This window comes from Triplophysa dalaica, chromosome 3, assembly GCF_015846415.1.
Source record: "Triplophysa dalaica isolate WHDGS20190420 chromosome 3, ASM1584641v1, whole genome shotgun sequence".
Classification (NCBI taxonomy): Eukaryota; Metazoa; Chordata; class Actinopteri; order Cypriniformes; family Nemacheilidae; genus Triplophysa; species Triplophysa dalaica.
Window position 1 is genome coordinate 9380268 of NC_079544.1, and position 27993 is coordinate 9408260.

At 37.4% G+C, this 27993-nt stretch overlaps 1 protein-coding gene across 1 annotated transcript in view; it reads right to left on the bottom strand.

The window, feature by feature from the left end:
• The window catches only part of stag1a (STAG1 cohesin complex component a), a 42998-nt gene that overhangs the window by 1084 nt on the left and 13921 nt on the right, over positions 1-27993 (bottom strand). Inside the window, exons 2-33 of the mRNA XM_056741610.1 lie at positions 12556-12717; positions 12238-12352; positions 11991-12143; positions 11237-11333; positions 10875-10951; positions 10589-10793; positions 10146-10297; positions 9110-9183; positions 8903-9026; positions 8711-8809; positions 8551-8630; positions 8365-8472; positions 7801-7915; positions 6972-7089; positions 6330-6433; positions 6138-6230; positions 5947-6036; positions 5659-5862; positions 4233-4303; positions 4042-4129; positions 3005-3085; positions 2735-2827; positions 2482-2656; positions 2237-2376; positions 2063-2164; positions 1823-1971; positions 1563-1691; positions 1242-1447; positions 962-1133; positions 757-873; positions 558-672; positions 64-144 (exon numbers count right to left, since the gene is read on the bottom strand). Of these exons, the coding sequence (XP_056597588.1) occupies positions 64-144; positions 558-672; positions 757-873; positions 962-1133; positions 1242-1447; positions 1563-1691; positions 1823-1971; positions 2063-2164; positions 2237-2376; positions 2482-2656; positions 2735-2827; positions 3005-3085; positions 4042-4129; positions 4233-4303; positions 5659-5862; positions 5947-6036; positions 6138-6230; positions 6330-6433; positions 6972-7089; positions 7801-7915; positions 8365-8472; positions 8551-8630; positions 8711-8809; positions 8903-9026; positions 9110-9183; positions 10146-10297; positions 10589-10793; positions 10875-10951; positions 11237-11333; positions 11991-12143; positions 12238-12352; positions 12556-12584 (3756 nt within the window). The 5' untranslated portion in view covers positions 12585-12717. The remainder of the gene's footprint in view (positions 1-63; positions 145-557; positions 673-756; positions 874-961; positions 1134-1241; positions 1448-1562; positions 1692-1822; positions 1972-2062; positions 2165-2236; positions 2377-2481; positions 2657-2734; positions 2828-3004; positions 3086-4041; positions 4130-4232; positions 4304-5658; positions 5863-5946; positions 6037-6137; positions 6231-6329; positions 6434-6971; positions 7090-7800; positions 7916-8364; positions 8473-8550; positions 8631-8710; positions 8810-8902; positions 9027-9109; positions 9184-10145; positions 10298-10588; positions 10794-10874; positions 10952-11236; positions 11334-11990; positions 12144-12237; positions 12353-12555; positions 12718-27993) is intronic.

Below are 27993 nucleotides of genomic sequence, written 5' to 3' on the forward strand. Positions count from 1 at the left end.
TTAGTAAATAAATTATGCATAAAAAAAGACCACATAAATTAGGAAAGGTTGCTTCAGACCTACCGACTCGTCCTCAATCATGGCTGCCGAGTCAAAGAAGTCCGGTCTCAGCTCCGCCCTCTCTCGCCTGTTTCTGGATGGAGGCTACACAGGGTGTTTAGACAATGTTGTTTATGTCAATATTTTCCACATTATCATAGATATATGATCATCTGATGGATAATACCCCACATTAACTACATGTACAACTCTGGAAAAAAACAAGAGATAGCTTGGTAAAATTATCATTTTTGTTTCATTCTGTGAACTGATTACAATATTTCTTTCAAGTTTCAATTAATAATATTGTTCCTATTTGCAGAAAATGAAAACGAAGGAAACAAGTCAAAATAACAGAAAATATGCTCTGTATTTTTTAGGCTGTATTTTGTTGAAGTGTTAAAATGTCAATAACTAAAAAATGTGGAGGATACATTGAAAAACTAGATAAAATCAAGCACCTCAGCGATTTTATTAGTACATCGCATTCACAAGACTAAACCCTGCTTGAATCTTACCAGGTCAATCACCATAGTGTCCTCGAATTCCTCACTCATGTCTTCTAGATGTCCACGAGATGACATCATGACATCCTCAAAAATGGGTTCGCCATCATCTTCCATGAGACCACGTCTGATTGGGAAAAAACCAACACGTACCTTACAATACACAAACAAACCAAATCTGAAAAATGTTTGCAGTTCTTTCTCCACTTACACAGTGTGTCGTACTCCTCCTCCACTCCTGGCCTTCATGTAGTTCATGGCTGTGCGTTCTTTCCTGTTCACCTCTTCCATCTTCTGCTGTCCAAGCCAGGACATCTGCATCTGAGGACTGAGACAATGCAATATCATTTATAGTCAACCCTCCCTACCCTGACTCAATACAACCTTCAATACTTTAAGATCTAAGCGCCACTTACTTATGTACGTAGTCTGATTCAGATCCAGGTTCTGAGTCCTGGTCCGGGATGTGCTCAGCAGCCTGGCGAGGGTTTTCTCTGAGTACGGTGGAAGTGAGCTGGGGGGTCTGCAGGGCTCCTGGGGTCTGCAAAGTGTCATTCCTCATCAACCAAGAGCCCTCCAAACTCTCCTCTGAAGAACCAGGACACCACACACACATCTGTTATGTGGGTAGTGAAGGCCAACTAACACAAACTAAATACAATTAAATAAATAAATGTATTCGTCTGGCATCCTCACCTTCGATGCGTTTCTTTTGCAGGGCTGTGCGGCCCTTCTTGCTTCGTATAGATCCTGCTTTACTGGTGCTACTGCCGCTCGTGATGGACATGCGGTCCTCATCTCCACCCGTCAATAGAGAGTTCCTGTAGGAGATGAGCGGAAGCCAGATGTCCTCACGCCTCTCCATCATGTGCTCGGTCATGAACTTTTCCAGGTACGAGTGACTGTGAAGTCATGCAGGAAACAAGAACAAGAACAGAAGTAAGAGAAAAGAAAATCGTGGGCATATGAACATGACCATAAAATAACGAAAACAAGTCGTTGCTCAGAGAAACATACACTGTTTTCTTGTCTTGGCGAAGCAGCTTTGATGAGAACTCACAGAGAACCTCTAGGAAAGCCAGATTTGGAGGCGGATACTCAGGTCCTTTTGGATTCTGGTATTTAAAGGCAAACTCGATTCCATCTCTGAATAAAAGAGAAAGTATAAATCTGTATTAAACACCCAAATCATTACTATTGGTCGGCCTTCATGATGATATCTATGTTGTCTTGAATTATTTTAAACATGCTCTGGTTACATGGCACAAATGACTCACTTGTGCAGTGTGGCCACAGCCTCTCTGGTCTTGATCTGGTCCAATCCAAAGGTCAGGGCGAAACGGCGGGCCAATTCCTTAATGCCGCTGACATGAGATGACGTTCTGTCTAAATTAGGACCCTGATCCTGGATCAGCTCATTAAAGAGCTGATAAACAAAGAAAAAGAGCAGAATTATTACAAAAAACCTTTTTAATGACAAAGCCAGTATCATTATATACTCCAGCACATTTTCTCACCTGTTGTAAGCTCAGAATGAGTGTTTTGGCACACAGTATCTTGTCCGTCTGCCTGGTCTTACTTAGTGTTTCTTTGATAATGTCTCCATAATCATTGTAGTACTACAAAACATAATCCTATTAAAAACTGCATGTCATTTAATATTAAATATAATAAAGCAATGGATGTCCTACCTTCATGTAGTGCTTGAAGATATCAGCCGCAGCAGGCATGTCTACTATATCATATATGATGAGCTTGCTGAAAGAAGCTAGAAGATTCCTCCTCTTGTGTAAGGCCTCGATCTTGTTAGCTTCATCTTCCTCATCACCTTCTGTGTATGTGAGGACATTGCGTGTCTACCAAACACTTACTCACATATCACAGAAGTGGACTAAACGGACTATCTGGGTATCTAAGAAGTGACGCTGTTACTCACCTATGCTCTGATTCTCTTCATCCTGGTCAATGAACACATGATCCAGGACAAAGTTGAGAAGTTCGTTCTGTAAGGTGGTGTCTGGGTTAAACACCAGTGGTTGTAGACCTTCTCTGGACCCTGTGGTGAGCTGGTGACTGAATATCATCAGCAGGTCACACAACAGCATGAACGCCTGAGAAACAGAAGCAGAAAGTGGTTGGTGGCTCCGTGAGAAACTTGACCTTCCTGAATATCTCTAGCAGGATCTCACCTGCTCTTTGACTGGCGTGTTGACGTTTGATAAACACTGTTGGCATACAGCTAGAAAAGACTTGACAACCCTTCTTTGTGCTAGAAGATCATCCTAAAGTTGAAAAAGCAAGATGATGATGTTTGTTTAGTATGAAGACACTGTTGCGCTCAACAATGTAGTAGTGAACATCATTACTGGTGTTGTATTATCCTGGTCAAAATAGTAGACCAGATCACTACTTCATTTTAAATATCGCCAGTCTTTAGTCATTACCAGTGTGATACAGACCTTGGATGGGGAGCCCTCAGTGATCTTCACCAGCTGCCACAGTATTGAGTAATGAGAACACTGAAGAGCTTGCACTGCTATCTACAAACCACACACACAAGACACTAAGTATCATAATATAACATTATCTAAATGAAATCAAATCAGTCCTTAAGTACAGTCCCATCTTCAGAATTTTGGTAATGTAGATTCTATAATACTGTGATATAGATTATAATTTGTGTCATGTTTCACTCTCAAACCATTTGTGATATTATTAAAACAGTTAAGTTATAAAAACTATTTCCCCACAACCATCATTTTCATGTGTAAATAAATCATCCTGTCTAGACATTTTTGTAACTAAAATACCGTACAAATAAAACTGACAAATGTTATTAATAACGTCACCCTTATCAGTCATTTGTCAGTCCAACAATCTGTACTATGATGGATCAATACTTCACAACTGATATAACTGATCTTTTTCTGTATCTATTTACTGCCGGAGAAAAATAAGAGACCATGTTAAACCATTCTCAGTTTTTCTGAAGTTACTATTTTATGTGTTGAGGTAGAATGATCATTTTTGTTTCATTCTGTGAACTACACACAATATTTCTCCCAAATTTCAAACGAAGATATTGTTTCTGTTTGCATTTATTTGCAGAAAATGAGAACTGGAGAAACTGGTCAAAATAACAGAAGGGATGCTCTGTATTTTTCAGATCTCCAATACTGCAAAGAAAACAAGTTTATATTCACTTTCAAGCAATAGATTGATTTTCATCACAATTGTCATGTGTCTTGTCATGCTGTCAGTTTTTCACATTGCTGTTGGATGACTTCATGTCACTCCCGAGATTTGATTTTGTTGTTGAAATTCAACATACACTGGACTGGAATGACCACAATACATCTACAAAAACAGATTAAATAAAAAATTGAAATGGTCCCTTAATGTTTTCCGAGCTCGAATATTTGTTATTTGGGTGAAATCTGACCTTTAGGTGTTTGTGTGAGATTCACTTAACTCATCATAAGTGAAAGAGACGCACCTGCTCTGGCATAGATCCCTGCTCTATTCCAGTCCTTAGCAACCTGTAGCAGTTCCCAAACAAATCCCACCTGGTCAAGTCATGAGCACTGATAGAAACAAGAGACAAATTGAGTTCATCTACTCTCATCGATGACAAGCAGTCAGGTGTAATGACCCTTTGACTTCAATTTAAGAGAAACAACAGCATACTTGTGGAAGGCAGTGAGTCTCTTCACAGTTGAGAGAACGTTGTAGATGTCATCATCATCCGCTTCTTCGCCCTGCAAACAAGCAGCCAATCAGAAAGAGCTTTGATCAGTATACTTGATTCATTGACCAACTCTACTATTAATGACACTTTTTTTATTTATTTTCATCTTTGTTCTGATGAACACAGAGAAAGATATTTGGAAGAATGCTTGTAACCAAACAGTTTTTTTCCTACTATGGTAGTCAATTGTGGCCAAGAAATGCATACAGATTTGAAACAACTAGAGGGTGAGTAAATGATGACAGAATTTTCATTTTTGGGTGAACTACTCCCAAGTTTTCGTGCACTTTAGGAACACTTAAATAATTTCATTATATTATCCTGGAGAGGTGAGGTCCAAACATCTAAATACAAGGGTGCCTCAGGGCTCAGTGCTTGGACAGCTGCTCTTTTCCATATACATGACATCCCTAGGTTCTTTCATTCGGATACATGGCTTTTCCTATCACTGCTATGCGGATAATACTTGATATTTCATGCTGACGATCCGACTGGTTCTGCGTGCATCTCAGCATGCCTGAATGACATTTCATTCTGGATGAAGGACCATCACCTGCAGCTGAACCTTGCAAAAACAGAACTGCTTGTTATCCTGGCCGAACCAAAGATTCATCACAACCTCTCCTTTCAACTAGGCTCATCAACCATCAAACCGTCCAGAACGGCCAGAAACCTTGATGTGGTAATCGATGATCAGCTAAACCTCACGTATCGTGTTGCCAGCACTGCCTGGTCCTGTAGATTCATCCTTTACAACATTAGGAAAATAAGACCTTTCCTGTACAAGGATGCTAATATGCAAGTCCTAGTCCAGGCTCTTGTCCTGTCCAGACTGGACTTTTGCAATGCAAAACTGGACTCCCAGCTTCCACAACCAAACCTCTACAGATGATCCAGAATGCAGCGGCAAGAGTGGTCTTCAATGAAACGAAGAGAGCACACCTCACTCATTGGCTCCCTATTATCGCTCACATCAAATTGAAAGCTCTGCACTTGGCCTACAAGACCACCACTGGTTCGGCATCCCCATATCTTCACTCACTAATACAGACTTATGTACCTGCAAGATCCCTGCGCTCTAGAAAAGAACAACGTCTTTTAAGAGTAAATTATGCTGTAAAAGTTTACAGTGTTTTAGAATTTAAAACATCTGTAAATTGTGCTGCATTAAAATTGATTGTCCTAAATAGTTCAGACAATTTAAGTACTTTTTGGGACCAGAAATTGTTACACCAAGACAAGAAATGATCCAGAAAACACATCTACAGTACTGAATACCAGTCTCTCTAATAATGTGTTGGTTGTGTAAGATCACCATTTGGGGTTAAACATCAACAAACACTCTCACAATCAGTCTGTCCTTACCGCCTGCAGCAGCTCTTCCACAGAGTGGTTGAATCGGTCGACCAGTTCATCAATGAGCTGACTCCGGGCGATGTCCACACGGTTCATGATGGTGTACTCTTCACTACACAGGATGCTGTAGGTCTTGCTGCAGGCCTCCAGAACCTCTGTGTCTATGTGCTTCTCCACTACAATCTTGATCTGCTTGAGCAACCCATCCAAGTGCTAAAACGTTCAAATTCAGCGTTACATCAGGCAAATGCATAAAAAATACACAACAGGTGGTGAGTTTGCGAAGATCCGGCTTACCTTCTCCATTCTCCCAGCACTGTAGACGTCAAGGTCAAAGAACGTAGGTATCTGCAGTAGGTTTGCAACTTTTTCTGCGTCTGTCTGGTACTGTGGGTGGAAGACAAATTCATCAACACAAACAAATATTTTCAGATAAATGTGAGAAATAATGCTGAAATATGGCATTGAAATGTATGTAACTGTCCTACTTTTGAGAGTATCATGGGAAGTGCCATGATGAAGTGCTCTGTTAGTTTGTTTTTGTCATCAATCTGTGTTTTTCTTTCCTTCGCAGTCAAGACCTGAAACAACAGTGAAAGAAACTTGAAATCTATAGACTTTAATTATACTCTATTGTTCAGAATATATACATACACAGAAGACAAAATGATAGTTCTCACCCTTTTTCCAGTCCCTCTCCCCACAGGTGGGTGTGCTTCCGCAGCCTGACGGATAGTACACACAGTGAGCTCGATCAGAGCGTTCTCCTGTCTGTCCGACAACACTGAAGACATAGAAAGGAGGAAAATCATCTACAAAAATGATGCTTTGAGGAATTACTATAAACCAAGGTTATACAAATAAGAAAGCAAGTTCTAACAGCTGCGGGTTTATCGCCACAACTTTATACAAAAAATGTTTCTTGCAAAATTCGGTAAAAAGTAGATTTCCCGTGATCACGTTCTGGGGCCGGTTGCATAAACTGCTTAGACTAGTCTTAGAAGTTAGTCATCTATTTTTTCCTCAAGACACATAATTTCTTTAAAGGTAGATTGGGCTAATTGAAATATGAAAAGTAAGACAGTGAGTGAGACTAGTTGTTAAGACGGAGTCTTAACTTAGTGGATACGTTTTTGCAACTGGGCCCAGGACTCTGCTTGTTTGGGAATAGAATCTGTTATAATGTGGTGTGTCGTTTTGATCACTCCACACACTATAAGAACAAAATGTAAAGATTTGAATCGCCAGATTTGCCGTTTTTCTTGTTTTGAAGAAATCTTTAAGTGTGGCTCAGCTTTAACACTGTCTCAGGTCGGCTGTACCCTCTTCTCCCTGCACTGGTTCCTCCAGCAGCAGCTCTGTCATACACTCCCAGTCTTTCAGCAGCTCCTGTGAGCTCTCCCACAAACTGTCCACCAGATAAGCAGCATGCTCGTGCAGCTGAAAACACACACAACCGATGGATTCAATCTAAGGCCAGACCCTACTTTTACACAGTTCAGATAAGTTTAAAGGGGTCATATGACACGGCTAAAACTAATATTATTGTTTGTTTTAGATGTAATGCAACGTGTATACACGATTTAAGGTTAAAAACGCTGTATTTATCACATACTGTGCATGTTTGTATCTCCTCTTTGCCCCGTCTTTCGGAAACGCGCAGATTTTTAACGAGGTGTGCTATGATTGGCCAGTTAACCAGTGCGTAGTGATTGGTTGAATATTGCAAGCGTGTGACATATTTGGAATATCGGTTCCAAAGCAATTGTACTGACCGGTCACCCACCTTACTTGCGTGTACATTTGGGCGGTCTTAGTCAACTCATACCACGATCTGACGTAAATTTGTGGGGTGGTGGTTACACAAGGCGTTTCACGCAGGTCTGGGTGAGCAATCGCTTTTAGATAAGAATGCATATTTTGTTTCTCACACTTTCATTTTTGCAATTTTACGTGTCTAATACATGCATGGGCAACTTATTACACACCAAAGACACAGAAAAACACGTGTTCGCGCCATATGACCCCTTTAATATGTATTGGAGCTAAAGTCTGTAAACCCTGTCAACAACCCAGACAATAGTTTCACCTCAGTACACAAAAACAGTTCATCTTAATGCTTTGACCAAATACTTGTGAAATCAGGCTTACCTCACTCTCCAGAAAGAAGAGGACCAGCATGCGGATGAGGTTTCCGTTGGGGCTGCTCCTGCCCCTGCGTTTGGCCAGAGCCTCCTCCGCTTGAGGGTCATGTCTGCTGAACAACCTACACATGACACGAGCCAGAGAGTGAACAAAATCGATCAAAGACATCTCTTTGTACATCGGTGCCTTTTTTCCAATATTTAGGCCAAGGAAAACTTCAGCTGTCTGCCGCAAAGCCCACAAAGGGTGATTAATAATAATGATTTATGGCAAAAAATCACAAAATATAGAGATACAAGGCAGAATGACAGCAGTAATGTTCAGTATATAAATCATTGTTTAAACATGTATAAATCATACGTTATTTGGTGATTACAGTAATATAAAAAGCCAACACTGTGACAATACTATATGTCATAATAAAAGTCCTAACAATTGTCGTAAGATGAAAAATTGATACTGGTACATATCTTCATAAAATAGTGTAGTATGCAAGGTGTGTAAAACAATTTTAGACAACTGTAAAGAAAAACACATGACATGGTCAATTGAGAAAGGAAATGGACTCACTTTCGATGTAGAAACTCCCCAGCAGCAACAGCCACAGGCCTGTGAGCAGAATACACCAGATGATAGACATTCTCACAGTCTTCATTAGACAGAGCGTCCTCACTACCCCTTAAAAATAAAGACCATCCGATGAAGAGACGATTTCATACCGCAGAAACTGGAGTTTAAATCTGACACATTGCTTACTGTAGAATCAACGTCACCAGTCTGATGGCCTCTACTGCAACATCATACTCTTTATCCAGGGTCATGGACACGATCCGATCCTACAAAGAGATTATTCTGGCATCAAAATGGAGAAGCGATTCAGCGAATGTGTAATATTGCACCAAAAACATCCTCTTGCCTTGAAGCGGTTTGTGAAGAGCTCAAGTTTAGGATAAAGTTCCCGGTTGGTGTAGAGGTTTTGTAAGGCTTTCAAACACTTCAACCGCACCTCGCCTTGCTGAAGATGAAAGACACTGAGGTTACTAAATAAAAAATGAAATGCTACAGAAGCACACAAACCTGTTTCTCTGCGAAATGAAAGACAGCATACCCGGTCATGTAATGTCCATCCCACGTATTTCAAGTAGCTGTCATTCAGAAAGGCGTCGCTATACATTTTCATCCACACACCAATTTCTTCTATACATATCGCTCTGATCTCAGCTATTGCGTCCCTGTCAATCACACAAGAAACATTACTAAACATTCAACTGTGCTGTAGCACGCTATCGTTGTGAGGATCCACAGGTTAAGTCACCTATAGCGATGAACAAAGATTCCCTTGAAGATTGAATTCATCATGTTTTCGATTTCGTCTTGGTTTTCTTGAAGCTGGTGAGAAAGTAGGATCATGTAAATATTTGCTCTGCAACATAATGACTGCACATTGAGTTATATCAAAGTCCGTTTATGGAAGTCGGGCACTTTTAAAACAGCTCCAAGCAGATATTTCAGTTATCCTATCTTCTTGTTTTTAAAAGTGAATTTAAACTGGTAAAATGTGTTATACTGAGAAGAAGTTTGGGCCTGAAATTGACAAATCAACACATTTTTTAAGGAATATTCTAGTGTATTTACTTATTTTTTTATAACGTTTTAATGACGTATTTGTGCATTTTTTTTTTTCATGTGCCCTCACAACCTTCAATTTAAACGTTAATCTCCTGCCTCCCTCGAAAACAACTCGATTCACTTTCTGTCACAAGATTGGAGGGATTTAGCAAAGGACAATGATCCAATCAGTTCTCAATGGACAATATTAACTCAACTTTATTTATATAGCGCTTTTTACAATTTCTATTGTTACAAAGCAGCTGTACATGAGACATATTGACTATAAGCAAAACAACTAAAGTCATATACCTGTAAAAATAAGAAAAAGGAGAAAACACAGAAGACAGACATTCCCACATACAAACGCTCAACACACAATATGCACACATATTTACACACATCGACATAGACATAGACACACAGACACACACGGACACACACGCACGCATGCACTCAGAGTGAAAGCACTTATTTACGATAAAGGAGAGAGAAACACAGATCAAATATTAAACAGACTATACATTTTTATATGCAATATTAACTATGTAAAACTTCTGAATTCTAAAGTTAAGTCCCACACAACATTTTTTTCCCACTTCAGAAGCCGTTTCACAAAAATCTGACAATTTCTACTTTCGTTTCATGTCGACTTTAAACAATCTATGAATAAGACTATAAACGATTTGGGTGTAGAAACTAGATTTATATAGACTAAGACAGCCGTATTTAAGACATAATACCTCTTTCCTCTTCTGGAGAAGAAGTTCAAGCTTCTCAGTTGCCCTCTTTCCCGACATTTTGTTGCGTTCTGCTTCATACTGTCTCTGTGTGTTGTCCTGGTGAATGCTCAGGTTCAGAGCCACATTCACCAGAGCTGTCATGAGCTTCATGGCTGAATGCATAAGACAAATTCTCATTACATTCTTTGTGTATATCCCTTAAACTCTAAATACTGTGGCAAAATCAAAACAAGACTCAAAACACACAATCTGTTTGCATGAAGAACAACATTTAAAGATCACTGGTTCATTATTTAAAAGTCATTACAGTGACATTTGGTCATGCTAAAGACAAAGAAAGTATGATTTTAAAAAAACAATGAATCTTGTCAAGGCTGTGTCTGATTTTTATTACTGTAGATGACTAAAGAGCTGCACAAGCACACACCACTCAAGGCGTTTACCTGCCAGAGTGCTGGTGTGTCTGAAGGCCCGGACCTGTGAGTCAGACAGACCCGTGAGAAGAGAGATGACCGTGTCCATCATGTACTCGTCGTAGATGATGCTGTACTGACACTGTCGGATCAGAACGCCAATGAACTCACAGAAGTTGTAGCGAAACTTCTTCCACAATGGACCGGATATGGTCAAGGGGTAATCGCCGCTGTCCTACATCGACACACAAAGAACGACCTTCTCACATGCAATTCAATCATCTGTGACGTTTTGTAAATACAACAGACAACTTACCTCATCAAACTCTTCTGTCATTTTGCGGATGATCTCAGCGTTCTGCATGTTGCGAAACATTTCGATTCTAACAGTGCCTGGATATCAATCATAAAGTCACTTATGGTTATTATTATAATGAACATGGCAACCAGGCTCTTTCAACATGGCAAGTTCATTAGTTCATAAATAATGGGATAAACAGTAATAAATTAATAACTAATAATCAACTATGGCGAACATGAAATTTACCAGCTTTTATTATGACTACTGGGTGAACACTACCGCATATTATTCATAATAAATAAATGCCTTTAAAACCATTGTAAACAATTTATTATTATAAAAAAAAGAAGTAGCATTAAAACGTGAGATGTCTTCACCTTTACAGCCCGAACATTGGATGAAGAAGTTGATGAGGTCCAAAAGTGCTAAATCTCTGTCCTGCTTATACGATTCAATCCAGTCATCAACCACTGACTGAAAAAATCATGGATAGATTTGTCACCAGTTAAATTCATACACAAATGCTACCCTGGACCACAAAACCAGATTGAGATGTTTACACAATCTGAAAGATGAATAAATAAGATTTACATTGATGTATGAGTTGTTAGAATAGGACAATATCTGGCTGAGATACAACAGTTTAAAACTCAAGAAGCTGAGAGTGCAAAAAAATCTAAATATTGAGAAAATTGCCTTTGAAGTTGTTAATCAGGGCACTTTGGCAGGCTATCCACTCACAAAAATAAAGTATTTATATATTTAAGGTAGGAAATTTACAAAATATCTTCATGGAACATGATCTTTACTTACTATCCTAATGCTTTTTGGCAAAAAAGAAAAATTTATAATATTGAATGTATGTTGATGCATTTTTGTCTTTTACTAAAATGTTACCATGCTACTTAAGACTGGTTATGTGATCCAGGGTCACAAAGTAAATAATCCAAAAACTAGTCTTACCGGAAATCGTGAACTAATATTGAACACCTAAAGACTGGTTAATAAAATGAGTGTAGTGACATTAAATTGTAAAATGACAATAATGATTCAATTAAATGCATACATTTACACTTCAAAATATTAAATATGACACATTTATCAATAATCAGATGGAGTTTGTACCCATACCTGCATTGCACTCTTCCCCTGTTTGACAACTTCAAAAAGAGTGACAGGATCTCCCTCGCCGTTGTGCTGGGCCATCCCATTGGCCTTCCGTCCACGCGGGGCCCCCAGGAGCCCTTTTTCCGATGGCAACTTCCGGGGCTTTTTGTTTTGTGCCTGGAGCGAGGAGGAGAATGGAAATGCAATGTTGAACCACAAACAACACATCGATGGAGGTGGTTGATCATGTTAATAGATTCTAGAGGCGTACGGGAGGTCTGCCAGGCCTTCCTCTCTTCTTCTTGGCCTTTCCATCACCAGAGTCATCCAGCTCGCTCATACTCATGCTGAGACTCACCGTATCCTGACCCGACTCACCGGAGTCTCTGTAAGACACATCAGAGCATGAGGTCTTCATGAAAACTCTTACAAAGTTTCACATGAAAGCATTTGTGTTACTAAGATCTGATGAATGCACAAACACAAACAAATTGTTTGGTAAGGGTATGTATTAATACAAAATATTTGATAAACTTATCATACATACTGATGCCAACATATCACAACAGGATGAATAAAAGAGACTCACTGTAGGACTGGCAGCTCTGACGTGATCATGGTTATGGACGGACAGGTTGTGTGTCACAGGTCTGATGTGTAGTGTTGTGTGTTCCAGAGTTCTGCTGGTTGAGGCGTTTCAGTGTGCTTTAAGTGCTGATCCCAATACAGTTTTAACACTGTAATTCTGAGTCTACAGAAGAGAGAGCGGGAAGAGAGGTAGGAAGAGGGAACAAAAGGTGTTTAAATCATCACTTTGTTCTGACATTTTACAAAGTTACAAAATATATTCTTATAAAATGATGGACGGCGACTTTTACATATGGCACAATTGTCTTGATTTAAAGTATCAGCGTTAATAAACACATTTAAGTTGATCCCAAGACATTTTTTAGGGTCTGTAACCTGAACCAGTGAGATTGAGAGGGAGTTTTAAAAAGATTAAATAGCGACACCAACTGGTTATTTTACGAACTGCAGCAGCACATCATTAACAGAGATGTCAATCTACAGAACCGCAAACAAGCTTTCCACAGCACCCACACGCACACACATTAATTCAATTCATCTTAATACAACATTAAAAAAAAAACATTCATTTTATAATAAACTTTTTTGAGAAAATGTGTGTATTTTCATAACATATTTTCTTATTTGTGTAATTTTATTTCAGTGGAAAATTGGGATCTGTCCTAAACCTGATACGTTTTCGTCATTTGATTTACTTCAAGGCTTGCTTAAAGTGAATGTCAAATTTATTTGTTCCAGACTGAATAGAAGCGAATTGATAACTTGATTAATTATTTTTATTTGTTAACGAACTGTTTAACAGTTTACAACAAAATAATGGCTAAATAATGAGTAGATAAAAGTAAAACAACCCACTTAATGTGGATGTTTTGACAAACGTTAACTATGACCACTAGGGGCAGTATGAACCATAAAGTACTTGACCTTTCATCATTCTTTGATATCACACCAAAATATGATTTTGGCAATTTTCTATGTCCAGAAAATTCAAAATGAATGTTTTTCTTAGTGTAACAGGCAGAACTATTCATAAACACACTTTCTGAGTCACTTTTGACTGTTTTGCAGAAAGTTGAACTCTAGAGAATGTAAAGCACTTCTTGGACAACAGTAGGGGGCAGGCTAAGAAAGTTTTCATTAAAATGTTCCCTCTTCACTAACTCTTAAAAGCATCACATAAACTTACTTCCTATTTCATATCTGTTTGCCATCTGCAGACGGCTTACTTATAGATAGATAGCCTGCATTAAAAAACGTCTCATTGACAATTTCCACTAAGAAGTGCAGACTTGAATGTCTTAGGAAAAGTAATCACATGAATCCAAAACCCATACATAATGCATCAATAGCATTGCCAAGCACTAAGTGTAAACTACCGCTATTTGAAAAGTATAGTTCAGTAAAAGGCAATACAGCGAGATTTCACAAAATCGTGTAAAGTTGGTCAAACGTCAGTGATTAACAGGTTTTCCGCAGTGTACAGGTGAAGATTATCCTCTTTAGTTTAGAGGACAGGTGGCTGCCACTAGATGGCTGTACACTGCAGGTGTCTTTAAAACATTCAGTCTTACAGGTGTTAAGAGCTCCACTGCAGTGAATTTCATCGCAGCGTTGTGTTATCCAGACAAAAACAAACTTTAACAAGTGTAACCTCTGAAATCTATTACTTGTGCTATATGTGATTTATTTATCAGGTCTGTGGAAGTAAGCCCAGAGTTAGGGGGTCATCTGAGTGAAAGGAAGCTGTCTGGATTTGGATGACCCTTTAACCCCCCTCGTACACTGCTGTGAGGATGGCAGTGTTCTAAATATGACCTCCCTCCCCCACATACTAGGCCTCTAAACGCTCACAACACAACGACATCCCACACAGCACCAACCTACAATGCACTGCAGGACATACGACACAAATACAACACACCAATGTTACAAATTCATTGGGTAAAGGTGCTTCCTGGAGTGGCCCAAAGTTTTTCTTAGTTTTTTGTTTCTCTTATCAGGATAGACAGCTGCGAAAAATAAATACTAAATACTACATTTAATACTAAATAAAAACTATACTAAATTTTAAATAAATAAGCATTTCTATATGTTTTGTGGCCATTCAAGCCCTGTACCTTTCATCCAACAGCAATGTGAACGACTGACAAGACAAATGAAAACTTTTTTAACTTTTCCTAAACACAAGTAAAAATGATTTGAATTGTTGTATTGCTTAAAAGTGAATGTGAATTTGCTTTCTTTATGATAATTGAGGTCTGACAAAATACAGCGCATTTTTATTTTGATCTGTTTCTACAGTTTTGCAAATAAATGCCAACAGAAACAACATTTTTGATTGAAATTTAAGATAAATATTGTTATTTGTTCACAGAATAAAACAAAAAGATTAATTTTACCTAAACACATACATATAAATAGTCAATTTAGAAAAACTGAAAATGGTCTTTGAAATGGTCTCTTAATTTTTACCAGCTGCCCTAGTAAAGATATTACAGCACATGAATCTGCACACCCTTCAATACAAATTAGGGGCTCCACGATATGTTGTAGTACAATATACATCGCGATATAAAACTGTCAAAAAATAAAAATTTGTAGAGGGATGGTTATGTATTTTAATATTGGTTTTCTTACTCCATTTCTTGATTTCAATTGTATGTTAAATTCAGTAATGATTTATGGTAAAATTTTATTTACATACAGAATGTTCAATATTGAATTCTATAATGTCGTGTGTACACCAAAACTGTTATTGAAAAAAAATGTTTTTGAGGTTTTGGGAATAAATCTGTAATTTTAATTTCATATAAATTCAAAGTCAAATTAAAATATTGGTACACTAACATATATTCAACCTAGTATAGTGCAAATGTTGTAATTTTCTTCCTAATATAGATTTTTTTTAGTGGAATTTTCCATGTGCTTGTTATTATGAATGGAAAAAAAAAAAAACGTTTTTAGAATATACAGATATGATTTGTGTTTGCTGCCGTAATGGGGATGTATTATAAAGGTCAAAGCCCATTAATACTGAATTTTGTAAATTGCCGTGTTTTATTTTAGAGCGTATGGCATCCATCACTGTCCACACCATAATCAAGCAAGGCTTTGTTGCTCATAAAATTAACATTATCCTTTTGGCACATCACATCACTCACTTTCAGTGCAGACAAGTTGGAACAGATTACAAGCAACGCTGGAAACACTCAATAAAGCTCATAAGAACCTGTGCTTTTCTCAATGAATCAGAGAAAGAGCAATGCACCTAGCCACACGCACACGCCACACCAATCCCTCAAATCAAACTACTTTCCAGGCTGTGGCTTTGGCTTCAGTTGTCTCCAGGAAGGGTTGAGAGATAAATATCTAAATAATGTGTTCGAAAGGCTTGTTCGTGTTGTTTCTGGATGTGATTCAGTGAGTCACTGATTGTGTTTTATTGATTGGCTGCTACTGAATTCATGGCCTGACTTGCACAGAAAACATGAGTCAATACACGTCAGCCAGAACATCAAATATATGTTTAAAAACAACATCTGAAATAAGAAGCTGTCAGTGTCTGGGTTGAAAAAAGGAAGAAAAGTCTTAAAGGCTACTTATGTTTAATCTGAGGCACACTGAAATGGTTTAATGCAGTTGAGATTAGGGATGGTTACAGTTTATGCCGCTTATCGATACCGGTACTTATCAATAGTGTTATCGATACTACGCTCAATAATTTGATCCAAAAACACATGATGTGAAAAGATGTAAAACATTTAAGTTTCTTTATTACAGCTAAGCTTTAGAACTGCATTTTACAAATGCTTCTGAGCAAACAGAAAATGCCACATAACAAAACGTGTGTGTGTTTCTTAGCATACCATTGACGGCACTTAGCATGTACACAGGAACACATCATAATGTAATTAAACATATTTATTTTACATCACTATAGTTATTTGGCTGGTAGAACGTATTTCTTTTTTCCCTTCAGGTTTTAGGACTACATAAATTGAACTACTATTTTCTAACTAAGTAATATTTTTTAATTATATGTACTATTTTTTATAATTTTACAAGCATGTTTACTCCAATTTTCGAATAAATATACTCCGTGGCCGAATGATTAAAAACAATGTTATAACTTCTAAAATAAAGGACTTTTATTTTGACGGGTTGCCGCAAAGGGGTGTTTGACGAAAGCTTCCTAGTTGAGAAACGTGGATACTGAAAGCTCCTCAAGCGCAACCATATCACTCTTTCACTCTTTAACACGCAAAACAAGCAGATTACAAATACATCGCGGAAATCATATGACACTAGATATCACACATACGTCGAGCAAACTTGGGCCATTCGGACATCATTAAGGGATGGATAATGACAGCCAGCAGCCTCTAATTCGCCATTTTACACCCGAATACACAGATATAAAACAACGCAATACTCTGGATTCTCGGTACCCAACCCTAGTTGAGATGGCCTCTCTCTCTCTCTCTCTTCAAAGTGCCTCAATGGAACGACAAAATTGTTACCTATTGGCAGATTAATAGCATGACTATTTTCATAACTTTTTGTAAAATATATAGCACTGAATAATTGAATATCCCACAAAGAGTCTCATTATCCATAGTCATAAATTAGAAACTGTCACCACGGTCAGGTAGTTGGGCAGGGCTGTACAGTGCGACATATGCTACATGCTACGAAAAAATTGGTCTGTGCTAAGAATAAATTGAATAGTGTTGCACACGTGCGATACAGTTTGGGAGGTCCATTAGACAGAGCCGCTTGTTTATGTGAAGTGTTTTTGTCATTGTTCTTGTGTGAAGTTAACTAACGGCGTACCACTATTTATTTTCATTTTTATTTAGTGTTTGCAATTAAAACCACTGTCAAACACACTGTAACTAAAGCATCTTCGCAACCAGCCGTCAAAATAAAAATCCACTAAATTTACACCATATGATAAAATAATTAACTTGTAGTAAATTTATAAGCTGTAGTAAATACTATAGTATACTATGGTATTTTCTATTGTAAGGTTTAAATATACTATGATACACAAGAATTTAACTGCTGTCTAATGTAGTAAATACTAGTATACAATTTTTCTAGTATACTAAAGTATTTTTAAGGACAAATGTATTTACTACTGTACAGTAAATTATAGAAAATACAGAACAAAGGAAGAAACTAATATGGGAAAAACTAATTTATCCATCTGTATAATGTTATTGTCCTTTTTCCTCGTACCTGTCTTTTTATGTGATGACCTGTATTTGTGTTTTTTAACAGACTTATACTTGTGCTACAACTGTTTGGCCTGTGTTACAAAACTTTAAACCTTTGTAGCACTGGTGCTATGTACAAAAAAAGTTAATGTGCAGCCCTGTTTGGCTCTGGCAGCCAAGTTTCTCTCTGTGAAGCAGTAGTCATGGTGTTATGATTAATGAACACTACAGTGAGGAAAAATAGTGCCTTTTTACCCGGGATCTGTCTTTCCTGATATAATCACCTGAGCTTTACAGCTCCTGAGCAATTCCCTACTTCTCCCTGAGCCCATCAAATCTTTATAGAGATGCAAAAGTATGACAAATGTCATGAACTCTAAATGCAATTATGCACAAAATTTATTTTTAAATTTATTTTTACACAAATATTTGACAAAATATTTCTTTTCAGTGATTAAGTAGAGATGTACCTATATAATGACCAATAATCGCTGTTGGTCATAAAAGCAATTTTCATTTTTTTTGTAATACAATTACATTTATTAACAGATGCATTAAAGATACCAGAAGTCACAGTTGTAGTAACATTTATTTTTTTAGTAAACAGTTGCTCATGTCTACATTAGTATATAAAACTACATATTGTGGTTATCTTGTGGTTTCTAATAAACATGCTGGAAAACCTAATAATTTATGTAATTTAATATACAGTACTTACCCAAACCAATTTTTGTCATCTTACTCAAAGCAATTTTTGACCTTTATACACACATGACTGAATGTGCAATAGGGCAAGCTATAATAGGTTTTTACTTGCACAAGTTGTTATTCAATTACACTGGTTGTTTGAGGGCATAGCAGTAATTGTGCGACATTCTCACAGGGACACAAATAAATGATGTTAATATCTGCGAGTGTGTTTCTGTTTGCTCTTCAGTCACTGGCGACCATCCCGGGACGACTGCCAAGACGAGCTGAGACAATATTATTGACCATCGTCTACATTTTAATCCCTAATGGCTCATAACCAAATGCACAGACCCACAGCACGTCAATTAGTCTCCAATGATGCATTCAGCGGTGTAAAACACAGCGAGTTTTAAGAATCTGTAACAGACCTGGTCTCCGATAAAGCAAGGCAGCTCGAGGAAATAGATCTATGAGAAGCAGTTCATACTTTTACTGCAAACTACAGCACAACATTTTCCTTCTGTTCACATTATCATCTTATTCAGACATGTTTAAGGCAATGATTTAAAAAATACTGGCACAAAAACAGCTGAATGAAGTGCTTTCAAGGCATGAATTATAAAATCAAATCTATTCAAAACAAAGCACATTATATTGACTTCAAATACTACTGTAATATCCATTGAATTACAAATCCAAATTGTTCATTTTTAGGTGAACTATTTTTCTTAGGGGAGGTAACAAATCATATCCCTGTTTTATTAACAGAAAGCTTCCAACTGTGAAAAGTCAGGCAGCACTTAATAGGACAAAAATGAGAAATGTATTACAGTCAGTCAGTTCAAACTACTGGAACTAAAAGTCTGTTCTCATTGTACGCATCGGGATTAAATCACTTTAACAGATGTAACTAAGACTACGTTCACACTGCCACCAAAATCGGCTCATATATCGCTCATATGCGACCAAGATCTGACTGCATGACAGTAAACAGTAAAACCACATGGTTTCCGATCTTTTTTTATCTGATCTGAGCCAGTTCCAGATGTGGTCCTAAATCAGGTAACATAATGTGAACATAGTCTTAAACACACTGTAAAACTAATGAGAGTGTTTACAAGAGTACAGTCTGATGAACGCAGCCTTACAAGACAATGATGATTCTGTTTAGCCACTTACGTTGTGGGTTGCACTCGAACCTTAGTGCCTTCTTACATTTCATTGGCCAATGGCCACCTTGTTTTGACATTGAGATCCAATGCTAGACCGCTGAGGAAAAACGTCTGCAGCACCAAAATACAGATAGGCTTTTAGGCATTTATTTCACAAATTTTACTACACACCACATAAAAAAATTGCGGGCCTGCGTGAGAAAATGAATGTTTGGCATGAGACAGTGAGAAAACAGTCAATTGTGTGAGTCTCACGGCGAATGCGTGAGGGTTGGCAGCCCTGTATAAACAACAACGGCTTTATTGGGCATTCAGTTGTATTAAAATACAGCAAGTTCTGAGAGTAAACGCAAGTACAGCGTGATGACATCACAAACATGATTATTACCACGTAACGCCACCTTGCACCATAGTGACCGGTAATAAAGATTAGGACACTTAGTCACATGACAGAGTGAAGATGTATAAATGGAGGAGAAGACACATAAGGTGAAAACCAAAACAGACAGGATCATTAATGGCTTCACTTGTCATTTTGACACGCTGAGAGCCACTGAAGTCAAGATGAACAGAGAATAATGTGGAGATTTTTTTTTAAGACTGTCAAACAAAAACTCGTGTTTAATCCCATCCAGAATAGAAATTACATGTATTTTTAATTAGGAAATATTAAGATGGATAAATTAATATTTACCAATAATTAAAATTGTATATAAACGTTTCTAAAACTGTTGTTATATTTTTTAATAAACTGTGTGCATGTATGTGATTATATACAAAATGAATAAGAACAGTACACAGAAATTTATTGTGTAAACACAAACTTTTATTCTGGATGCGATTAATCGTTTGACAGCCCTAATTTATTGAGTAAATCATTGACCATTTCAGATGCATTCGCTTGAACACCCAACAAAATAAACTTTTTTCACCTGAGCCATCATTCATAATTTTTCTGTTCAATTCTTAAGCTAAAACAAGAAAACTAAGCAATATAATTTATATATTGTGCTGCAGGGCTGATGCTGACACAGTAAAAGCATCAAGCAGAATGGTCTTGTTATTCACACATGGGGCCGTGTCCAAGTTGAGATGGCTTTATTAAGACCAGTATATTAAGATTGAAGATTCATTCACTATTCAAGAATACTGTGTCATATTCACAGTTATAGAAACAGAATACATTACACATCATTACACAAAGCAAAAAGAGGAGGCACTGCCGTAGGATGTATATTTAGCATATTTCAAAGCAAATTTACACTTTTATAATATAGATTTATTATATGTATAGATAAAAAATGTATATATTTATATTTGCAGAAAAACACTGCAACTTGGCATTGGATGATTGCAAAACATATGACAATGAAGCCAAACTGAATACAATGCTCAGTTATTTATATTCATATTTATTATTCATATATTCATATATTATATCATATATTCATTTATTACCATCAGTATCTTGTGGGATTCATAAACCCAACAAGAAACTCTTAAATTGTAATATTTTTAAATCACTGGGTTACACGGTGATAAACACCATATTATTATTACTACCATAATGTGATGAGGTAGAAAGTACATTTACATTTAGTCAGTCAACAGATGCTTTTATCCAAAGCGACCTACAGAGAGTTCAGGGAGCAATAAGTGTCATGTCATACAATACAAAGTACAAGTAGAAGTAATATATTATTATTAAAACACACAAAGATGAAATTAATCTTATCTGATCATATGCAAACACACACTACAAAGCTCTTATAAAACTACATGTTCCAGGTATTTAAATAAGGAAAGCAAATCTCAAGTGCTTGTAGAGATAATACAGCTGAAGAGAGAAATGAAATTGGTAAAGCAGATCCAGAAGGACATCCTGTAGATAAACAGTACTGCACGCTGACTGATCTCTCCTGTGTGTGCTCTCTACATTCAGCCAATCAAAACAAACCTGCAGCTTATGACCTACAAGGGTTGCCATGGTAACGCCTGCCTTCTGGAATACATGTCATGCATGTTAAGTGCTTTACAGTAAAAGCACCGCGCGCATGCGTGCAACACGTTCCCATCTCTGGAAACCACAACTATATCTCTCACACACACGTGCACATACACGCACAATGGAGCTATTAATCCAACAGCCACAAATGGCTATGGCACGCGTGAGAGTGTCCGGGCTTTCACAAAGTAATTTGCCTACATATTCAATACTGAATGCATTATTTTTCATTGTTTAAGACTACTCGAGGAGCCCTGAGTTAAACTAAATTACCTTCAGATACACTCGACATCAATGAAATTATATGCAGCCTGAAAGAGAAGCAAATTCAATTGCTAAGGGTAAACTGTTCAGTATTACTACACATCTTGGAGAAGGATGTGTTTTCCTTTAAAGCAACACTAGGGAGTTTAAAAAAATAAGACCTTAAAATAATCTCTCTAAAATTATTTTAGTGGTAGAACAACTCTGAACAGGATGAATTTTACTGCCTTTGCTACTACCTAAGCAGCCCTCTATCTGAAGTCACACTCGTAACACGTAACTTTGGTGTGCGGGTAGGTACACAAGCTCCATTTTATGTATTTTCGTTTTTTATTTTTTTTCCAACATTGCTAATCTTTTCTACATTAAAAACCCTATGTACATGATCTAATATTAGTGCGTTATGAATATTTAATGATATTTATAAGCTTGATGTGAAATTGCGACTAAATAAAAACGTAACAAATTACGTATTTATTTACTTCATTTAAATAAGCGAATATTCAAATATTTGTTCTCATGAGCTCAAATATTAAAATATGAAATATAAATGCCCATCCCAATTTAAAAACAGTAACATCATGTATGTACATAGAAATAGCTCATTCAAAGGTAATTAAAACACTTCATTATGTCTTTATACACCTCGGGAGACATGGTCATTATTTTATATTACATTTCATTCAATAGATCCTCCATAAAAAGACGCCCAGCACCTTTAAGCCAACATAAAATGAGAACTGACAATATTTGCATTCTCAACGCAAGTTCAAGGTTAATGTTTGCATTTTGTGAAACTGTATTCAAACGAACCTTCTTTAAATCACAATCAAATACATTGCTTGTTCCTCTTGTATGAACTTCCTTTCACGCTGATGTCACATAAGTTGTGCAGGCTATTGAAGAAAATTCATCAATAGCCCTAAAGCTATTTAGGTGATGAATCCATTTAAAAATGATCTACACATTGCAGCAGCTTTGAGAATATGAAGGCATTAGCTGAATGGTGATTCTCTTGATTCGGACAAGGGCAGAATTTCCATTAAGAGTAAATCAATGGCGGGTGATGGGAGACTGGTGAACAAGCTCAACTGATGGCCTCTTAATGTGACACAGGGCAGGATAAAAGAGTGAAATAATGTGCTAGGAAACAGAAACTGATGTCACTGAGGGGAAATAAGCTCTGTGATTACACATTAGCCTCAGTCGTTTCCGTTTGCTTTTTTACACAGTTATAGTTCCTCGAAAGTCAAGTAAAAAATTAGTGAATAGATATTAAATAAATATAATAAAGGATTATTTATTAAAATTGTCCACTGTTTCCCTAAAGGTAATGTGTCATATTTTCAATGTTAAAAATACGTTAACCTTTAAACTGCAGGTTATGATGGCGCCCACTGAAGTCCCAAAAGATTTTACTAAAGCCCTGAATGTTTTACTACTATGCCGTGTACGAATCACTTAGGGGCCATTTACATTTTGTGGCTTTTGCATATCCACCCATGCATAAATGTGAGCGGGTCCTTCTTCGAAAAATTTTTTTAGTGCAAAAACAATGCCAAACCTTGCAGTTGCATCTGTGGCGTATTGAGTAAGACACGTGACAAGTAGTACTGACGCTACATACGAGTGCAAGATTGAATCCCCCTTTCGCCAAACTACATTAACAACACATACTGTATTAGATCAGTGGTTCTCAAACTGGGGTCGTGAGAAGGTTTTAAAAATGAGTCATTTATTGTGATTATAATAAATATTTTTAAACATTACAATAAGTACACAAATAAATATTTTCTAATTTTAAAGATATTACTGATTAGAGTGCTTTAAAAATAATGTTAAATAATTTTTTGCAACTTTTTTTGAAGATATGATATCTCTGTGCAGCGACTGGCTTGCCTCTAGTTATCACTACAGTGCACACCTGCACGTGAAATCCGCAAGTGCAAAGATGGATAAATTGTAATTCGCAAATCAAAAAAACGATGAAAACCCTGATAAAGCCCGCTGCTGTGGTATTTGCCCGGCCATAAATGGTGAGAAAATCCATTGTCGAATGACACAGTTGCTTGCCTTGTACATGATTTCGCATACAACATTAAGAGTCAATTGATTGAAAGGATAAATATTCGCTACAGGTCGATGAATCTGCTGATGTGTCTAATTCTGCTGGCGTTCATCAGATACACAGATACACATCACCAAACTGGATACCAAAATAAAAGAGATGGGGCTTTCATGGGATAATCGTGTTGGTGTATGTACTGATGGTGCTGGTGCAATGGTAGGGAAATACAAGGGACTCAAGGCAAGGTTTTAGAAGCGGCTCCTCACGTGAAGTTTACACAATGCATCATACACCTCAAGTCTCTTGTTAGCAAAACACTTGATTCTGAATTAACAATATTTTGACATTAATCACATTAAATCTTGTCCAGTAAACAGCAGACTACTGGCCACACTTTGCAACGAGATGGGCTCACAGCACGGAGCATTGCTGTTTCACACCGAAGTCAGGTGGTTATCACGAGGAAAGGCTGTCGGATGTCTTTTTTGAAAGGCGCGAAGAAGTGCATTCAATTTTAATAGACTCGAAACTGGAATTCGGCCACTGCCTGACAGATCCAGCATGGTTGTCAAAACTTGCGTATTTTGAAACCTTAACATGCTTAATCTATCATCACAAGGGCCAAACAGAAATATCCTGACAATGAATGATAAAGTTGGCTATTTATGAAAAAGCTGGATGGGCAGAGCGAGTTGAACAAGGTATTGTGGAGATGTTTCCTGAGCTTGAGGAGCCTCTGGAGGAGAGTGGACGGAGTCTCAGGAGTCTAAAAGAACACATCACTTGTCATCTCCACTGCCATTTGGAACAATTCAAGAAGTATTTCCCAAAAGAGACACAACCAGAACTGTATGACTGGATACGACAACCATTTTCTGAATCAAGCACTCATCTCCCCAAAAATCTGGAAGTTGCTTTACAGGAGCTGTCCAGTGAACGAACATTAAAAACTTTATTTTCCAGATCCACACTGCCCGAATTTTGGATTGCAGTAGCAGACGAATACAAAAAGTTATCCAGCGTGGCAATGGATGTACATCTTCCATTTGGATCTACATATTTCTACGAGCAGTCTTTTTCCGCTGTTACATACAAAAAAAACAAATGCCGATCATGTCTTGATGTTGAAGATGATCTGCGAGTAGCTGTATCCACCATAAGGCCACGGATAAAGCTTTTATGTGGGCAAAAACAAGTACATGCATCTCAGGAAAGGTAAGCCCAAATAAATTTGGTGAAGAAGTAAACTTCGTTAAAATATTGTAAACCTCTTAAAATAAGTTATTTTGTTTATTGTTTGTGTATGCTTTGGTAGTGGGGGTCGCGAGTTCTTGTCGATCTTACACTAGGGGTCCCTGGCTTAAAAGTTTAAGAACCACTGTATTAGATCATACAGGCATTTATTTTCAACAAAATGAAGAAAATATTTTAAAATGGCCAATAGGTGTTAAATAATAAAGTTTATGATGAGGTTAAGGATAGTAGAAAGGTATTCATTAAGGTATCATTTTAATACATATAATCATTTACACTTTTATTATAATTGTATAATGTATAATGTAAAACATTACTGTGTCGAAACGGAATGAAGTTTAATTTATATGAGCTCAACAATATCAATCTAATTGAGGTGGCCAAACAAATGAAATAAGGCTTGATTTGCTATGGACAGAAGCTGAGGTTAAGGTCCGCATTAACTGTGAAAGAGCCAGCACGATGTAAGTAGCTAATTGTTTTATGTTTGATAACTGTTTTATCATAAAAAAATGTTAGGGCCATTCACATGTTGGGTGTTAAAACACATGCAAAAGGCTGGCTGCGTTGGCTTTTCCCTCTTTCTTTTTTTGTTAAAGTTATATTTTAAGGGCTTTTTGCCTTTATTAGATAGGACAGTGGAGAAAGACAGGAAAGCTTTGGTTAAAGACAGGGGAGGGGGACCGGCACTTGAGACGTAACACTTAACCCACGAGACGAGACATGAGACTGAATTCACAAGATTTTGGACTTTAACTGCCGTAAGCACTAGAGCTGTGTTGAACCGTGCATGAACCGTGTATGAATGTTGAAACCGTCCATCTAGCGCGTTTACTATGTACTAAAACTATGTGAAAATCCATTGTTTTTATGAATGGCAGGGCCGGTCTCTGTAGCTCACAGCAAGCACATTTGTGCATGTTCTGTACAGTAATGAAAACAGGTCGCACCTCAACAAAAAATGCAATCACACAAATGCTCCCAAATGTATTTTGAGGTTGCACAGGTTAAATATAGTACATATAAAATTATCACAATTTCGAGCCCAGCACTCCATCATGGCTATTGCGTGAGATATTGTAATCTCGTTACACCCCTAGTTATTCTGCATAATAAAATATAAATATATTAAAAATTACTTTATCCTAAACCAATATTTAAAGACAGCCGTGGCTGGACAACAACAAAAAAGAATTTGTGAGCTGCTGATAAACAAAAAAATATGGCCATCTGTTTTGCAGAGCAAAAATAATTTAACAGCACTGTGTGATGTCGAGGTAATAACAGGCAAAACGGAGCAGTTACATAAAGATATTTTCATCCAAACTCATTATCTGGCTGCCAGGGTAAGTGGACAATTTCTGCCTTACAAAGTAGTAGAATTACATGACAAAGCCCAACACACTGAAACCAGATCTCAGTAAGACGGCAGCTTGGGTTCTCAGTTGATTCTGTAATTCCATCTGTTATCCTCCAATCATAGATATGTCACGGCCCCAAGCCTCTAGCCTAACGAACATATGGAACGTCACAGAGATAAATCTCAAGTCTGAACATAAGCAGCCGAGTGCTGTGTGTTAACAAAAGGGCTTTGTTGAGACAAGTCTTCATCATGACCGCAGCTCTGAACTGAACACTACAAAGGGGCCATTCACCTGCAGGAGAGGAATGTCAGGTGAAGGAAAGGGAGATCGTATCGGAGTAAACAGACATTTTAAGAATCAACTTGCAGTGAACAAATAGGAACACAGAAAGAGCAAACAGGATATGGCAACAAGTTTCAAATATTAACCACTAAGAACTGAAATCCTACTAATGGTTGACCAATATGAGTCTTTGCTTTTTAATATAAAAAACATTCAAACACATGTCATTGCAGAACCCTCTATATGTTTTACAATGTTTTTTACACCGAACTGTAAACACACATAAACACAGACAAAGTGTATAAGGCTGTTTTCACATTTCACTTCTTTTTTTAAAAGAAAAAGATGAAAACCTTGCAGTGTTGTGGTTACAAATAGTAGCCGGCAATGTTCAGAGGCAGCATTTGTGCATGAAGGCAGCTCAGAGAGACAGGCTTTATAGGTAGAATCCTATTTGAATTCTAAACAGAGCGCGTCTTTGCAATAACTAATCACATAATCAAAACTACAATACTATTTTCTCGCTAGAAATGCAATCTCATGTTGTTATAGAAACGACAGGTCTTTGTCATTGGTTAGCTGGGAAAAAGTGCTTGACGTTGGGCGTTTTTTTTACTGAAACTTTTTTCAGAACTTTTTCGACTTCAAAAGATTCTCTGAGCTGCAGAAAAAGACGCTGGAGGTGGTGTTTAAAAAAACGCTCAGGACTTTCTTGAAAACACGGATTACTCCATAGGATTACAGGGTTTCCCATACGATGCCTCTGTGATCGAATAACTAGTTAATAAACAGCGCTTTTCTCTCCTTCCTGACTTGTTTGGTTTGAGTGCACATCCTCATATTCCGTGTTTGCATGCACTCTCTCTTCTGATGAGCTTGTGTGTGCGCGAGACCCCGGCCACTCGTATTTAACGGTCATTTACATTTAAATCAAAGGAGCGTTCATAATATATCAACACATTTTATGTGTATTTCATGTAGATGTACTGTATTGTGATTTTGTTTATAAATCAGAAATTTAGCAGCGGTTAAAGTGACTGCTGGAGGCATCCCGTGGTAAAATACAGCCATGTTCAGAATTGACTTCTTTTTTGAAGCGGTTGTTTTACATTATAATCCTA